This window comes from Ascidia mentula, chromosome 2, assembly GCF_947561715.1.
Source record: "Ascidia mentula chromosome 2, kaAscMent1.1, whole genome shotgun sequence".
Lineage (NCBI taxonomy): Eukaryota > Metazoa > Chordata > Ascidiacea > Phlebobranchia > Ascidiidae > Ascidia > Ascidia mentula.
Window position 1 is genome coordinate 9,639,560 of NC_138567.1, and position 17,606 is coordinate 9,657,165.

At 40.5% G+C, this 17,606-nt stretch overlaps 3 protein-coding genes across 3 annotated transcripts; 1 reads left to right on the plus strand and 2 right to left on the minus strand.

Moving 5' to 3' along the window:
- Nucleotides 1-98: 98 nt before the first annotated feature.
- Nucleotides 99-6,796, plus strand: LOC145890037 (uncharacterized). Its single transcript, XM_082981078.1, has 7 exons — nt 99-165; nt 223-369; nt 3,425-3,553; nt 3,604-4,876; nt 4,932-5,034; nt 5,105-5,300; nt 5,370-6,796. Exons 1-7 carry the CDS (start codon nt 99-101, stop codon nt 6,794-6,796), a joined length of 3,342 nt encoding a protein of 1,113 aa, XP_082837204.1.
- An 827-nt stretch (nt 6,797-7,623) lies between these two features.
- LOC145890038 (uncharacterized) lies at nt 7,624-11,210 on the minus strand. Its single transcript, XM_082981079.1, has 6 exons — nt 11,081-11,210; nt 10,836-10,964; nt 9,493-10,765; nt 9,332-9,434; nt 9,065-9,260; nt 7,624-9,008 (listed from the first exon to the last, which is right to left on the minus strand). Exons 1-6 carry the CDS (start codon nt 11,163-11,165, stop codon nt 7,624-7,626), a joined length of 3,171 nt encoding a protein of 1,056 aa, XP_082837205.1. The 5' UTR covers nt 11,166-11,210.
- A 1,531-nt stretch (nt 11,211-12,741) lies between these two features.
- LOC145890039 (uncharacterized) lies at nt 12,742-16,841 on the minus strand. Its single transcript, XM_082981080.1, has 6 exons — nt 16,718-16,841; nt 16,518-16,664; nt 16,128-16,256; nt 14,800-16,069; nt 14,621-14,739; nt 12,742-14,351 (listed from the first exon to the last, which is right to left on the minus strand). Exons 1-6 carry the CDS (start codon nt 16,776-16,778, stop codon nt 12,742-12,744), a joined length of 3,336 nt encoding a protein of 1,111 aa, XP_082837206.1. The 5' UTR covers nt 16,779-16,841.
- Nucleotides 16,842-17,606: the final 765 nt, after the last annotated feature.

Below are 17,606 nucleotides of genomic sequence, written 5' to 3' on the forward strand. Positions count from 1 at the left end.
AAGGCTAGTTGTGTGAAAATTAAACAGGACAACATATAAACCAATTGTTTTAAACAATCTAGCATTCTATACGAGTTGGTTCAATGAAACGTTTTACCATGTCTTCAGCAAGTCACCACTTCCTTTTAATTGCTTTACTTTCATCGCTACTGTTTGGAAAAAATGGTAAGTTTGGTTGGAAACGAGCAAGGTCTTCAACTTATGTCATGTGGATTATTGCAGGTGAAGCAAAGGCCTCTAGTTTGCTCATGCGAGATTGCCGAGCGGAAGATGGGTTTTTCAAGTGCAGTTCGGGGATCGATTGTATATTTCGGGAGGCGATACAAGACTCGTTTCCTGATTGTTCGGATGGCAGCGACGAAATTGTTGGTGAGTCCATGAAAATTACTTTAGGTAAGCCCTATTTTTCCGCGCTAATGTTTGAAAATACAGCATTGTGTTTTATATTTTTACATATATTTCGCTACCGAAAATAAGTTAACTTTGAGTTTAATATCGCAAACTATTGCAGATTATGTATTGCCGTAATCCTGACTTCGGCGTTCAAAAATGAAATCGTATATTACTTGCTTTATATTAAAATACGTGGGCACAGTTGCTCATAAAAATTACTCCGATCGACGCATTGTATTGTCGGGATTATCAATAAAGCATAAGATTGTGTTGTCAGCGTGAGTTTCGTCTGACGAAAGATTCTAAAAATACTATGCATTAAAGTGCAAAAATCTGGAAATGCAAACATGGGTTCGCATGCCATGAAGTGCATCTGAGGCTGTGTAGGCAAAACTAACTTCAACACAGACGCTTTTCACAGAGAGAAATAGATGACGATATTACCGCGGTCAGGGCTCCGTCTTGGGGCAGAAAGTTTTTAGGCAACACAATGAAAGCGAAATTCGGCAAAATAAAAGCGCATCCTTATATGCCTGGAATGCAAGTGTTTCATGCTTTCTTATGATGAAGCAGGATTGCCCCACTGCGCAGCGGATCTTTGCTTGGAGACCACAACTATCGTATCGAAATTATTAGGTTTACAGGCATAGCAGTCTGGGAGTAGAATTTATAACCCACGTGGAACTGATATAATACCATTTTATTCAACTTTTATTAGCTTTGTCCTACATAGAAAGCAGGTTGTTACTTAATTTGTAAATTGAAGTGTACAGTTGACAGACTGACAAATCGTTGGCAGAAGGTAAGGAACGACCTTTCTTTTTTTAAGAAAGTCGAGGCTTTGTGCCGTGACTTTTGACGTCAATCGCATTAATAATCTCAAAATTGGTTCCGTTTTTAAGGCTGTATTTTTTTAATATATATTCTCCCACCACAAAAATATACACAGTTGTTTGATGAACGTGGTGATAAAAGAATGAAAGGGAGTGAGATATATATGTAGCACTTTTACGCACAGAGCGATAAGAACATTCATCAAATATTTTTCCCCTAACGGGCATTGTATTGTTATCCCCGTTTGTATCAATCTCTACTGAATAGCCCCAATCCATCATCAGTCTTAAACAATTTTAAATATTCTTCCACGACAAATTTATAATCTTAGATTCCCTTATTGAGCTAAAAATGAAAGTAGAATGAATATTTGCTAAACGTCCCGACAACGAAACGATATAATTTTAAAAAGGGGATATTTTCGATATCTTTATCGAAGCATCAGAGTCAAGGCTATATAATGGACTTCTCTGCAAAAGGCGTTAAATTTAGTTTGTGTGAGGGAAAGGATAAGACAAGGTTGAACGTGTTACCATGCGGGAAGCAAGCAATTACTGTGTGGCTGTTTCTCTACTTGCGTTGCTACTGATTGGACAAGAAGGTATGTAAAAACTACTGTTTAACCCAAGCGTGGATGGGAAATTTTGTCACATTTACTGCAGGTGACGCGAAGCCTCCCGCGTTGCTTGTGAGGGGTTGCAGTGCAGAAGATGGATTTTTTAAGTGCAGTTCTGGACTTTATTGCACATTTCGGGCCGCAGTGAAAGATACAATAGACGTGTGTCCAGATGGCAGCGACGAAACTGTTGGTAAACCAGTAGCGGATCTTGCAATACTATGTGTAAATTTGATTTCTTTCTAATGGACTTGAACTGCAATAAAACAAGCTTCGGACGTGCACTCAGCGCCTGAATGATGCCCAGTGTTAAATCTAAATTCGCGTTGGGTATATGTAATAGTCTGAACCACACATACATTTGTTTGTTTAAACCTACAGCAATTGTGTAATAATATTATCTTTGTTTTTACGCTATGTCATTTGAGTGAAAAAAAATACTCCAAAATTACGTTTCTCAAAGTTATTGTGTGAAAATATTTTGCAATACACCATGTCAGTCTTAGGTCTGTAACTTTCAGTAGTTACCGGTGCATTATTTTGGACAGAATGACTGTTTTTAAACTATATTTTCACAAGCTTTCGCGAGCTTTCATTCATCAGGTGATGTCAGTCTGTCCAAAATAGAGCACCAGTAACTATTAAAAGTTATTTACATGTGGCTTGAACCTTATAAAAACGTGAATTTATGAGCTTATTATACGCGTTCATCCCCATATAAATAAACGGGTAATTCTATTTTCTTATACTGTACGTTAGTTCGTTGGGTAGAAATATTGAAACACTATCGCTTATTTAATTCTGTAAATTCGTTTAATTTTCGTAAAAACAAGTGCACTGGTTTGTTGTACAACCAATGGGTCATTCCAAACAGCTCTATCATATGTAAAAAAAAGTTGTTCGGTGACTAAACCACCCTTGTTGTCATGCATTTTTGAACTAAAATCATCCCAAAAGAGCACAAAAGCGAATGTGCAACATATTGCAACGAATGAGTCCCGTTGGATAAGTAAAAAAACGTAAACAATATAATCCATTTCTTTTTTACTTGTCGGTGAATGATATATTGGCTGCCGTACAGCTTTTCATCATACAACTTAATGTTGATCGCACATACACTCACAGACAGATGTAAAAGTATATCGTGACCACTAGCGTAAAGCTGTCACTTTCATAGCGAGCTTGAAAGGGCAGAGATGAATGGATAATTTTAAGTTGACCGGAAAGTCCTCTAGGCCCAATATAGCGACGTAGTACCATTGTTAAAATAATCGCAAAATCTTCGGGTTTTTTTGACATCGATCTAAGAGCGACTGTTCAGCGAAAAGGGAAATACCGGAACCTGTTTAATCTTCGCAAACGACCAAAAATTCGTGACGTTTGATGAATTGGTGGTTTTGATAATCCTTTGTGTCGTGTGCTATTTCCGTCAAGCAATTCTGAACCGCTATCAAAACATACTTGTACCACCCACGGCTGATTCCAAAACACAGATAAAGACACTAATTTATTGTCCTCCGAATATCGCTTCTTCTCATAAACCCAATGAAACTATTTGGCTAATCCTCTATCTCGTTGCAGATCCACTTCAGTGTTCGGACGATGAAGTTCGATGTCGTGCAACAGAACGCTGCATTCTGCGGAGATTTATCAATACACCGTTTGGATGCCAAATATCTGAAACCATCAACATTCCCTGTCGTCCCGATGGTAGATTTTCCAAACACTTTAACTTCATACAATAGTTGAATGTTTTTTAGAGTTTCAATGCACACGAAGCAGGATCTGTCTTCCGAGATGGTTGGTAGTTGATGGAAAGGTTGACTGCAACGGAGAGGTGTTGACGGACGACAGCGACGAATCGATGGGATTCCAGCATTGCTTGAACACCGAATTTCGTTGTAACGAATCGTCGAGCGGACTGACGCGATGCATACCACGTGACTGGGTGATGGACAGATATGACGATTGCATCAATAAAAGAGATGAAATGCGACCTTTCGAAAATTGCATCAAGGAAACAGAGTTCACATGCAACACAAATGGAAGATGTATCCCAAGATATCGAGTCCTTGACGGGTATCCTGACTGTATTGACGGATCAGACGAAGAGGAAGCACTTGGTCCCTGTGTCAAGAATAAAGAATTTCGGTGCCAAGATAACGGACGTTGCATTCCACGTTCGTGGCGACAAAACGGTTTAATTAACTGCGAAGACGGAAGTGACGAAATTCCCATGTCTAAGAATGAGAGTTGTGTGGCGGGAGAGTTTCGTTGTCACAACGACAGAAGATGTATTCCCACTTACTTGTTATGTGATGGAATGGATCATTGTGGTGATTGCAGTGATGAGATAGAAAGTTGTGATGAACCGAGAATGTTTCGTTGTCCAAGTGAACCAAGCAAATGCATCTACTGGGGTTTCTCATGTGACACATTTGAAGATTGTGCAAATGGGGCAGATGATATAAAAGTAATGCCCGGTTTTAAATGTCGACGTGATCACGCCAGCACAGAGAGATATTGCTCCATACCGGAGTGGATGCTACACGACGATTTCTCAAATTGTGACGACGATTCTGACCTTTGTCTGAAAGAAAATAGCACATCCACATGTACGCGTTGCCTCGACGGGAAAACGGTGATTGCCTCTCGGCAAATATGCGACGGAATCTTAGACTGTCCAGATTTTTCCGACGAGTGCTTATGTTCTGGCAATCTCGCAGAGAAACGAATTCGCAAGTTTTGCGATCAAGTTTCTTACACATATAGTGGTTATAGTTGTCTTGTCGGAAGTTTGTTTTGCCCTGAAAATAACAAATGCATTGAATCACATAGAGTCTGTGACGGAAAAGTTGATTGCGAATCGTCCGGAATAGATGAGGACATTTGCACTACCGAGCAGCGACTGGACGAAAACATGAAGGTGCTTGACTTTCAATGCGATCAGTTTCATCCGGAATTGCTTGCCGCCATTCCTGGAAGTGATCTTGAAACATTTTTTCACCTACTTGTGCCATCCAACGCGACCAGGTATTTCTTACATTTTTGTTGCTCTTTCTGTGACAGTTTTTGTTGCTTACAACAGGTGCGACGGAATAACGGAGTGCTTTAACTTCGAGGATGAGTGCAGCGTCAGAGCTAACTGCCCCCAACGTTTATCTATATGTGATTCGATACCAAGCAACAACGTACGCTCCCCGCGCCCACATGCGAACAAATCTTATTCCACTATGTAAATTGTTTGACTTCTATCGACAGGAAACTATTCCACTGGACTACTTCGGCATTAGAGGACGCCACACTATAGCAATAAGAAGGTGTGAAGGGATTTTAAACTTTGCGTTTGGAAGGTCGATCTGCAACGGAGTTGTGGAGTGTGATGATGAAATAGATGAACGTAACTGTACTGAAAGACAATTTTTGTGTGATGCAGGAACAACTGAATGGCCAACAGGTACCTTGGGAAATGCTTTAGGCGACAAATATAATGAGATTTTTCATGCCTGTTTTTCGGTTTTTAAAGGTTCTAAAAATGTGATAAGTATCCCATTGGAAAAAAGGTGCGATGGAAAAACTGATTGCGTTGATCAGTCAGACGAAATCAACTGCACCGTTAAAACGTATTTTTATTGTGAAAACGGGGACCCACTCTTCATCAATCGGAGTGAAGTTCTCGACGGAAAGCAGGACTGCTCTGATTTTTCCGATGAATGTCCGAGGGATGCCTTTAACGAAGAAGGGATTTCGTCTCGAGAGGAACTGATTAAATCACCATTTCTTCGTGTGCTCGTTTGGATCATGGCCATTTTCGCCATATTCGGTAACGCGCTGGTTGCTTTCGTAATCGCAAAGAAGTTTTACAAGCGACCTCGTAACCCAAATCAACGACAGTCAAACGTGGCCTCCGCTAATGACATTCTGATTCTCAATCTCTCCATGGCTGATTTTTTGATGGGTGTAGCTCTAATGTGTATTGCGATTCGATCATTGCTATACAAAGGTCGGTATTGTCTGTTTGACAACCTTTGGCGAACAAGCAACGCGTGTACAGCTGTGGGTGTGATTGTGGTGTTATCAAGTCAATGTTCAGTTTTCACGTTGGTTGCCTTAACATCCTTTCGCTTGTACAGTGTAATTTACCCTATCAAAAGTAAGCAGTTGAGCCTTCGTGTGCTTTATGTGTGGGTTTTCGTCATATGGTCTATTGCGTTTTGCATAGCTCTTTTACCCTTGTCTGTGCCCTTGGCCAACTTCATGATAACGAGGGCGTGGATATCCCCCAACCCCTACTTCCCATCCGGTACAGCTACCCTCGGTCCTTACCAACAATTTGCCAAACGCATTTCGGGCCTTAGTGCTATTAACAACTCCAGCACCCACGAATCGCCTACCCACTGGTACAGCATTGAGGAGCATTTGAAGAAATACTTTCCCGATACTGCTCCCACAGTGAAAGGCTACTTTGGGTACTATAGTGAAAGCTCGGTCTGTATTCCAAGACTTTATCTCACCGCCCAGGACGACAAAGATCACAATCCGATGATCTTCGTCACAATGACCTTCAACTCATTGGCCCTCGTGTACATGGTTGTTGCATATTTGGTAATTTACCGACGTTCTATCACAACTAAGGTGTCCAGTTCCACATCTCGGAGAAAAAGCAACAAGCTTCATAGAAAAATCGCCATTCTTGTGGCAACTGACCTTACTTGCTGGTTTCCATTGTGTTTCATGACCTTTCTTAACATGGGCAATGTCATTCTTCCTCCTATTGCTTATGCTTTATCGGCTATTGTTTTTCTGCCCATCAACAGTTCTCTTAACCCGATAATTTACACCAACCCATTTGAGATTATCATCAACTCTTTGAAACATTTGTTTGATAAGATTCGTGCAGTAATCACCAAAGATACGCCAGAGGCAAAGCTTCCCCCCACTGCACGCCAATGAAATGTGAGCAAAATTTACTATCAATTAATTTTGTGAAGGCGTGAGACCAAACGTCTGCTGATTTTACCTCCAAATATGTACATGCAACCACACATTTAATAGCAAGTAATCTGTGCTCAACATTTTTACTTGTAAATTGCCGACTTGTTGTCTCTAATTTCATGCATAGATCTACTCTATGTAATTGTTTATGGTTATTGCTGAGTTGAAAGTATGATTGAGTAGTTTTGTAACTTCATGTCGGTTTTTGTTTCGCAGCATAGTAGTTCGGTAAAATAAATGTAGAGGTAGCTTTAAGTCTTGTTTCCTGCAGATACAGTGTAAGAATTCTCAGGTGTGTTTTAGCAATGAACATCAGTATTTTTGAATGATTTGTGCATGGTTAATTTTTACATTTAAAAATATTTTAAACTTAATCCGTATAAGAAAGAGCTCATCGATAAAGATACAGATGTTATTTGGGGTGGTTAGGCCTACTTTTGGTTTTGTAAACCTAACCAGTATGTTTGTTACGGGAATATTGTTTATAATTCCGTGGTGAGAACGAAGACTCTTCAAACAAGATTAGCTATTGATGCAAAACAGACAGGCCTCGCATGGATATGGTATATTATGGGGATGATATACAATGTAATTACAAGGCACGCAGTAACGATATCAGTGGTAACGATAACAATCATTTACACAAAGCGCTTTGGGCCCGTGAGTTTGCTTATTTGCGTCAATAGGCTGAAAATATAAGATAGAAAATATAGTGGCTGTAATGTTGAAATTTTACTTCCATTGAATAATGTCATATGTCAGGGGAAAATTTGTTCTGCTTTTTGTTAGAATTTGCGAACCCGATCGCGAAACCTTTCAAAGTACTTAAACAGAACAGAAAACGGGTTGGTGTAAATGATTGGGTTGAGTGAACTGTTGATTGGGAGGAATACAATAGCCGATAAAGCATAAGCAATAGGAGGAAGGATGACCTTTCCCATACTGAGGAAGGTCATTAAACATATTGGTAACCAGCATGCTAGATCGGTGGCTATTAGAAGCGTTATTTTCCTATACAACATTTTAGTTTTTTTCTGCGCGAGAGAATTAATTGGCATGTTATTTGTTGAACGCAAATATATCAGCACATAGGCCACAATAATGTACATAAGAGCCACAAAGTTAAAGGTCATCACCACATAAGTCATTGGGGTGTGATCGTGGTCATCTGGACTGGTCAGATAAAGTCTAGGAATGCAAACCGCACTTTCGCTGTAATACCCGAAGTAACCCCTTATTGACGGGGAAGCTTCAATAAAATATTCGTGCAGGTACTTTTCTATATCGTACCAGTGAGTGTGATGACGGAGCGTTGTGACGTTATTTACGGAGCTCAGAGCAGAAATACGCATGGCAAACTTTTGGTATGGCTCGAGAGCAATTGTATCGGATTGAAAATAGGGATTGGACGAAATCCAAGCTCTGGTTATCATTGAATTTGCAAAGAGAGCCGAAAGTGGGAGAAGTGCAATAAAAAAAGCCACCAGCCATATGATCACGAGCCAAACAAACAAAACACGAAAGCGCAACTGCTTGCTGGCGATTGGGTACAACACACTGTACAAACGGTACGATGTTAATGTGACCAAGGTAAACACAGAGCATTGACTTGACAACACAATGATAACTCCCAAAGCTGTGCAAGTGTGGCTTGTACGCCATTGTTTGTCAAAAAGACAGTATTGTCCTTTATACATTTGTGATCGAACTGCAATACACACTAAGGCCACACCCATTAGAAAATCGGCCATTGACAGATTTAATATCAGTACGTCGTTTGTGATAGCAACTTTCGTTTTTCTTCTCAGCGGGTTACGAGTTCGTTTGTGAAACTTTTTGCTGACAACAAACGCCACGAAGACGTTTCCGATTATTGCGAGAAAAGCCATGATCCAAACCATTACTCGAAGTGCAGGATAACTTATTAGTTCTTCTCGAGAAGAAATACCTCCTCTACTAAAGACGTCTTTTGGACATTCGTCAGAAAAGTCAGAGCAGTCTTGCTTTCCATCGAGGACTTGCTTCCGCTTGACGAAAAGTGGGTCCCCGTTTTCACAATAGAAATGTGTGGCATCTGTGCAGTTGATTTCATCTGACTGATCAACGCAATCCGTTGGAAGATTTGCGTCACATCGTTTCTCCAGGGGAATGTTAACCACTTTCTTTAAACCTATTATTCATCATTCCATGTTAACTATGGTAATAATTTAGACATCATCCTTTTACCTGTTGGCCACTCTGTTGTTCCGGCAACGCAAGTGAACCTTGTATCGGAGCAGTTTCGTTCATCAATTCCATCTTCACACTCCAGTATTCCATTGCAGATCGACTTCCCAAACGCAAAGTTTAAATCGCCGCCACAGCGTCTCAATTCTGTGATTATCTCTTCAGTAATCCCGTAGTAACCTGGAGGAACAGTCTCCTGATCAAAAATAATATTGGATTTTTTTATTGGATTACGAGATCCGTTATATTATTATGTATACAGCATACATTCCCCAGTGGTATATTATCACATATCGACAATCGATGGGAGCAATTTGCTCTCTTACTGCACTCATCTTCGAAGTTCATGCACTCGGTGATTCCATTGCACCTGGAACATATAGATTACCAGTTGGCACTAAGCACACGAGATGATGTTTATAACCTACCTTTTGGCCATCAGTGGTACAAAAAAGTCCACGAAGGTCTCAAGACTTTCGGGAACAGCAGCCTGCAACGTAGGGTGTAGTGGGTCGCACTTAAAATCATCAGGTTCTTCAATTGCCCCCGTCAAAGTGTTGTTGTCTTTGTTACAAATTTCCTCATCTGCTTGTGAAACCAAACAATCCGCTATTCCATTACACACAGATAACGGCCTCACACAATTTTCAACTTCCTGGCATTGCACACTCCCCAGTGGACACGTTTGATCTGAGTTTGAGTAAGAAACTCTTTCACAAAATGCCCTAACCGGTTTGCTTGCAAGTTCCACGGAGCACAAACACTCGTCGGAGAGGTCAGGGCAGTCCACAATACCGTCGCAAATTTGCCGCGTGGCAAGCACCGTTCTTCCTTCGAGGCAACGAGTGCAAGTCGATGTGCTGTTTTCTCTCAAACACAGATCTGAATTGTCGTCACAATCAGAAAAATCGTCGTAAAGCATCCACTGGGGTATGGCGCAATATCTCTCAGTGCTGGCGTGATCACGTCGACATTTGAAACCATGCATCATCTTAATATCATCTGTTCCATTTGCACAATCCGAGTATGTATCACATGAGAAACCCCAGTAGATGCATTTGCCTGGTTCACTCGGACAACGAAACATTCTTGGTTCGTCACAACTTTCTATCTCATCACTGCAATCGCCACAATGATCCATTCCATCACATAACAAGTAAGTGGGAATACATCTTCTATCGTTGTGACAACGGAACTCTCCTTCCACACAACTTTCATTCTTATGCATTGGAATTTCGTCACTTCCGTCTTTACAATTAACAAAACCATTTCCTTGCCACGAACGAGGAATGCATCGTCCATTATCTTGGCATCGGAATTCTTTGCTTGCATTGCATTCAATTGGATGCTTTTCGTCCGATCCGTCTGGGCAATCCCTATAACCGTCCATCACACGATATCTCAAAACGCATCTTCCATGTTTCTGGCATCTAAACTCCGTTTCAAGCAAACAAGCGGGGAGAGAAAAGAGTTCGTCTCTTTCGTTTGTGCAGTCGTTATGTCCGTCCATTACCCACTCACGGGGTATGCATCTTGTTTTTTCTGTTATTAACGAAACGCAACGAAATTCCTCATCCAAGCAGTGCGAAAACCCTGTCAACTCGTCGCAGCTGTCATCCGACAGCCAACTGTCGCAGTCAACTTTTCCGTCGGACACCATCCACCTTGGAATACATATTCTACTTTTGGCGCATTGAAACTCTGTGGAGAATTAAAAAAACTTGATTTGACGGAAACTGGATTGGTTGTTACGTCATCACTTAAAACTAACCATCAGGACGACAAGGAAAATTGATAGTCTCAGACAATTGACAACTGTATCGTGTATTCAAGAATCGACGCAGGACACATCGCTGTGTTGAACGACACAAAACTTCGTCATCCGTACACTGAAGTGGTTCTGCAACATAAAGGGAATCTTTGATCTATACCTTTACACGTAATAGGATCGTCATGTAATGCAATTCGGTGACGGTTTTTAAGTGATTGGCGAGTTAAAAACATTTTCAAACTTACTGATACTTTCGTCACTTTCGTCTGGACATGAGGGGTTGCTGTCTCTCACCAATGCTCTATGTATACACTGCCCCGAATTACACATGAAGAAGCCATCCTCTGCCTTGCAAAGCCGTGCAAGCAATTCAAACGGCTTTGTAAAAACTACCACAAAATATCGTCAATATTATCGTTGTTAAATTGCACGTTTTTCATGTGTGTAATTTATACTGTACCTTTTTGATTACCACCAAGCAGAACGAATAAAATAATTAAATTGCACAAGCTCAGTTCCATATCGTATCAGTCATGTTTCGATATTTTATTCCGATGTTCAGAACTTCGGTTCTGGCAGAAATTGGTAAATGCTTGGAATAATATACTTACGTCTTTCTTTTCGCGGGGGCTTTGTACCTATAAAACAAACCCAGATGTTTTTCAATGTCTTTTCAAAAAACCATACGGCGTCTGTCGCCATTTACATAACTGTTTCAACAATGATTAAAAAAACAATGCGGGTGCTTTGAAACGTCAAACAAATTTACTGTTTTGTGTTTACGCGAAGGGGTTTTTCTGTGTTGTTACGTTATGTTACTCGACAACCGATTTAGCCCGTTTATCTTTGCACATAAAAACCATTCGATAGTTAAACAGCGTTTGGCTCCTGGTCGTGTTTATCTAATATTTTTTGTAACTGATTGTCTTTCACTTTCGGGGCACCCACGTGCATCGATTTGTGGCCATGAAAACACAATATGCGATAACCTTATCCACGATAGTTCCATACCGTTAGGTTTTGCAACCGTACATACGTAACTGCCAATAAAAGTCATCGACCCGAACAGCAATAAAACGTCTGTCTCTCTCGTAAAGCTTTTCTGTGTTGCTCTTGGGCACCACATTTTTCTCTTTTTGTGAAAACCCCTACGCAACAAACTGAAGGTGTTGCTCAAGGTTGAGTTAACACCGAGGCCCTGTTGGGTTTTAAAGCAAACAGTGGTGTTAATAGGTCCTTTCATCACGTATTTATTTTTCCCAGACTTTTAACGCGCAGCAGCGGCAAGCGGAGCCGACAAATTGAACCTTTTACGAGAGAAATTAGGATCCATAAAAACTGATCGCTTTCACTTTTGAACCTTAATTTTAATCCACCGTCATAACATGTTCTGCTCATTGACATTGTGAGTCCCCCCCAAAAAAATACCAGCTACATTGCCTGCATTATTTATCAAGAAATATTTGAATTCAAATTGCTCTTCCAGACTCCTCTAGCATGTTATTTCCTTTTCCTCATTCCTATGTACACTTGATTATTTTCCAACTAGAAATCGACCAAGCAATCACGATTTTAAGAATTCAAAGCATTATATTTCGGTGTACACATTGAATAAAACTTAAACGTACCACATTTCAGTTTAAAGACACGTTTGAAATAAATTAAACTCAATTCAGCATCACGTTCATTGATTCGGGCCCGAAGTTGTTTTGTTACCATAAGCTATTAGTTTTGCAGGCACTTCTGCTCGAAAATGGTTTACATAGTAAAGAAAGTGGGTTGGAGTAAATAATGGGGTTAAGAGAACTGTTTATAGGGAGGAATACAATAGCTGATAAAGCATAAGCAATAGGAGGAAGAAAAAATAATTTAAATAATGTTAAACACTACAAGTTAGAATAGGATATTAGTTGTCGGAGGAAGCTTCTTGGTCTGTTGAGCAAATTATCAGACGAGCTCGGAGCCAACCCAAGCCCTTCCTGAAGGGTTTTTCCAATACAGAGAAAGGGTTGGAGTAAATAATGGGGTTAAGCGAACTGTTAATAGGCAGGAAAATAATGGCCGACAAAGCATAAGCAATAGGGGGAAGAATGACCTTTCCCATACTGAGAAAGGTCATCAGACACAATGGTAACCAGCAAGTAACATCGGTGAGAATTAGAAACGTAATTTTTCGTGACAGGAATTGAGACTTTCTCTGTGAAACAGAATTTGATGTGATGTTGGCCGTATATCTCCAATATATCACAAGATAAGCAGCAATTATGTATATGATCGTTGTAAAGTTAAAGGTCATCACCACATAAGTCATTGGGTTGTGATCGTGGTCATCGGGGCTGGTCAAATAAAGTCTGGGAATGCACACACCGCTTTCGCTGTAGTAACCGAAGTAACCTTTTACTGAAGGAGAAATTTCGGCAAAATGACTCTGCAAGTAATTTTCGATTCCGCGCCAAGTATTGTGATAAGACTCTGTTGTGATATTGCTGATAGAACCCAGTGCAGTAATACGCATGGCAAACTTTTGGTAAGGCTCAAAAGCAATTGTATCGGATTGGAAATAGGGATTGGACGAAATCCAAACTCTGGTTATCATTGAATTTGCCAAGGGAACCGAAAGTGGGAGAAGTGCAATAAAAAAAGCCACCAACCATATGATCACGAGCCAAACAAACAGAACACGAAAGTGTAACTGCTTGCTGGCGATTGGGTATAACACACTGTACAAACGGTACGACGTTAATATGACCAAGGTAAACACAGAGCATTGACTTGACAACACAATGATAACTCCCAAAGCTGTGCAAGTGTGGCTTGTACGCCATTGTTTGTCAAAAAGACAGTATTGTCCTTTATACATTTGTGATCGAACTGCAATACACAATAAAGCAACACCCATTAGAAAATCTGCTATGGAAAGGTTAAATATTAACACGTCGTTTGCCAGAGCAACCTTGTTTTTCCTTCCAAGCGGGTTACGAGGTCGTTTGTGAAACTTTTTGCCGACTAAAAACGCCACGAATACGTTTCCGATTATTGCGAGAAAAGCCATGATCCAAACCAGTACTCGAAGTGCAGGATAACTTATTAGTTCTTCTCGAGAGGAAATTCCTCCTTTACTAAAGACGTCTTTTGGACATTCGTCAGAAAAGTCAGAGCAGTCTCGTTTCCCGTCCAGCACTTGCTTACGTTTAACGAAAAGTGGGTCCCCATTTTCACAATAGAAATGTGAAGCTTCTGTGCAGTTGATTTCATCTGACTGATCAACGCAATCAGTTGGAAAATTTGCGTCACATCGTTTCTCTGATGGGATGCTTACTACTTTTTTAGAACCTGTTGGCCAGTCTGTATTACCAGCATCACATAAGAACCTGTTACTCGAACAGTTTCGTTCATCTATTCCATCTGCGCACTCAAGAACGCCGTTGCAAATAGAGTTTCCAAATGCGAAGTTTAAGGGTCCGGCACAGCGTATCATTTCTATGGTTATAGTGGTTGCCAAGCCAAAGAAGCCAGCTTCAAAGGTCATCTGTCAATATGTGTTTTGTAATTTAACTGTTATGTGGTAACTTGACCATACTTCACTTGAAATGAATAGTGCATATAGGGCATTGAAATTATTTGTGCGTGTAATTTTTGTCTTGATAATCGCTATTCTTTTCGATACGTTTTTGTTGTACTGAAAACAAAGCTATGACCGTTCTATCACAAACACATCACGTGTTAAGTGTTTTGTGCATCAGCGCTTTTACTTTTGCACGCCGATAAAGATTCGAAGATTTTACACCACCATATACTTACATTGACGGTAGAAAAATCATCACATATTGATAAACGGTTCGAACAATTTGCCCTTTCGCTACACTCGTCCTCGAAGTTCATACATTCCGTCTTTCCGTCACATCTAAAGCATAAACAGAATTTGCTTAGGTTTATCTAGATATTACACAATCACGCAAAATACCTGACACCACTCGGTGGCAAATAAATGTTAAGGAACGATTCAAGTTCACTCCCCGATATGGCCGCCTTTAGTTCTGGATGTATTGGGTCGCATTCGAAGTCTAGTTGTTTATAACTAGCAGCGCTTGAGTAGTTTGCAGTACAAAACTTTTCATCCAATTCCGACAAATCACAATCAACATTTCCATCACAAACCATGTGTGACGTAACACATTTCTCATCATCATGACACTTTACGCTCCCACGTGGACATTCACTTGCGTCGGTATAACTGACTTTATTGCATAACTCCGCAATATGCGCGCCTGTCTGATCTTCAGAACATAGGCACTCGTCTGAAAGATCCATGCAGTCGATAATTCCGTCACAAATCTGCCGAGTGGCAAGGACAATTTTCCCGTCAAGGCAACGTGTACAAGTCGATGTGCTATTTTTTCTCAAGCACAAATCTGAATCGTCATCGCAATTAGAAAAATCATCATGTAACATCCACTGGGGTATGGCGCAGTATCTTTGAGTTGAGGTATGATCGCGTCGACACTTAAATCCATGCATTACTTTTATGTCATCAGTTCCATTCGCACAATCAGAATATATATCACATGAATGACCCCAGTAGATGCACTTGTCTGGTTCACTCGGACAACGAAACATTCTCGGTTCATCACAACTTTCTATTTCATCACTGCAATCACCACAATGATCCATTCCATCACATAACAAGTAAGTGGGAATACATCTTCTCTCGTTGTGACAACGGAACTCGCCCTCCACACAACTCTCATTCTTAGACATGGGAAATTCGTCACTTCCGTCTTTGCAATTAACCATTGAGTTTCCCCGCCATGAACGTGGAATGCATCGTCCATTATCTGTGCATTTAAACTCCTTGTGGTTAAAGCATGAAGGAAGTGACTCTTTCTCGTCGGAGCCGTCCGTGCAATCAAGATAACCATCAAATACTCTGTACCTTGGAACACACTGTCCGTTTGATTTGCACCGAAACTCAGTTTGTTCATGACAAGTATCAAGAGATGACAATTCATCAGTTCCATTTTCGCAATCTTCGTAACCGTCCATCACCCATTCACGTGGTATACATCGCGTTTTCACGTTGGTCTGTAAATGGCAACGAAATTCCCATTTAAAGCACTCTTGATAACCTTCCAATTCGTCGCTGTCGTCAGCCAACAACGAACTATCACAATCAACTCTTCCGTTGGCCACCATCCACCTCGGAATGCAGATTCTACTTCGGTTACATTGAAATTCTGAAAATAATCTCCGTTCTGTATTTCGCAGCATATCGTTATAAGTATTTCAACTCACCTTGAGGGCGACATGGATAGTTTGCCGTCTCAGATATCTGACAACTTTCAGCTTTGTTCATGGTGCGACGTGAAACACAGCGGTATGTTGCGCGACATCGAACTTCGTCGTCATTACACCGAAGTGGTTCTGGAATCAAGAGAACATACTTTGACTAATCCTGAATGGAGCCTTGCACGAAGAAAGATTTATAAAATTGGATCTGTTATAAATGCTCGGTCTAGTCGTAGCGCTCTATAGCATTAGAATTATAAATCACAGTATCTTGTTTTGTGACTAATATTTTGGAGGTCGATATATCCAGCGGTAAGCTGATAGTGGTTTGTAAGGCATGCAAGACCGAAAGCAAAACCAAGCTGCAAAACATATACATTGTTTTCAGCATTTTACCATTGTTTTGGTCGCTTCCGTCTGCACACTGGTTATAGCCATCTTTTACAGATTCTCGAGGTATACAAGTATTGCTCGAATTGCACTTAAAAAATCCGTCTTCCGCTCTGCAAAGTCGAGATAACTCCTCGAACGGTTTGGCATCACCTGAAAGGGGCAGCAATTAACATTGATAAGTTGGTTGCTTAAACAGCATTTACCTTTTTCCCCACTTCGCCACAACGCAAAGATGGCTAAAGCAATGTAAAAATGCGATAGCATGCTTGACGAGTAATAAACGGTTTCCTTTATCTATGTTATGCAATGCTTGAACATAATGCTGCTTTAATGTGTATTATTAAGCATAGAAAATCAAAAGGAGACAGGAAAATGAAATCCACCGAAGAATACAAGATAGTAAGAACACAACAAAAGCGTTCAATCTTGCCTTTGGTATCTTACAACAAAACAACTTTGTTTTGGATCACACCTTTACTGTATATGCTAAATACGACCGGCCAATCTTCTGATTTTTGACCATTTAACCTGAAGGGCTTTCTAAAAGGCTTCCTTTCGAATATCACTAATCAGTAAAAGCACGGTTTTCCCCAATGTGCTTCCTGATGCCGTTTTTACATCGGCTGTAAAATTTATTACTTGACTACAGAACAGGGAACCATTTTTTTCGTTCGTTTATCCTCGCACACACAAGAGCAAGCTTCGGCACATTTCCAGTTCATTGTAGCGACTCTTCAAACACAATTAGGAGTGTCGCACCTCTTTTATTGTCCGCAACGTGCGCAAATGACTACCAATGTGTTTAGCTAAGGATTTAACAAGCGCAGTCCAAATATGCTGCTGATCTTACATCTCCACTTTACACGACCCTAGTGTATAGAACACCTATTATTCCTGTTTATTCACTTGTTCTGTTTGTAGTAGGCTGCGATTCTATCGATGGGTATTGGAAGTTTCAAAAGTTCGAGAAAGGAAATGTTCACCGTTCACATTTTACCCCGCGATTGTAATATCTAGCCGACCATTGCTGTATACATACTTTTTAAAGACGTTTTTTTAAAATATCTGTTTGGTACAACGAAGATTTACCTT

Coding starts and splice junctions, on each gene's coding strand:
- LOC145890037 (XM_082981078.1), top strand. CDS start 99: ATGTCTTCAGCAAGTCACCACTTCCTTTTAATTGCTTTACTTTCATCG. Junction 370..3,424: donor TGGCAGCGACGAAATTGTTG/GTGAGTCCATGA, acceptor ATCTCGTTGCAG/ATCCACTTCAGTGTTCGGAC. Junction 4,877..4,931: donor GTGCCATCCAACGCGACCAG/GTATTTCTTACA, acceptor TGCTTACAACAG/GTGCGACGGAATAACGGAGT.
- LOC145890038 (XM_082981079.1), bottom strand. CDS start 11,165: ATGTGTAATTCGGGGCAGTGTATACATAGAGCATTGGTGAGAGACAGC. Junction 10,965..11,080: donor CGAAAGTGACGAAAGTATCA/GTAAGTTTGAAA, acceptor TTTATGTTGCAG/AACCACTTCAGTGTACGGAT. Junction 9,009..9,064: donor AACAACAGAGTGGCCAACAG/GTAAAAGGATGA, acceptor GATGAATAATAG/GTTTAAAGAAAGTGGTTAAC.
- LOC145890039 (XM_082981080.1), bottom strand. CDS start 16,778: ATGCTATCGCATTTTTACATTGCTTTAGCCATCTTTGCGTTGTGGCGA. Junction 16,257..16,517: donor CGGAAGCGACCAAAACAATG/GTAAAATGCTGA, acceptor TCTTGATTCCAG/AACCACTTCGGTGTAATGAC. Junction 14,352..14,620: donor CAATGTAAGTATATGGTGGT/GTAAAATCTTCG, acceptor TGACCTTTGAAG/CTGGCTTCTTTGGCTTGGCA.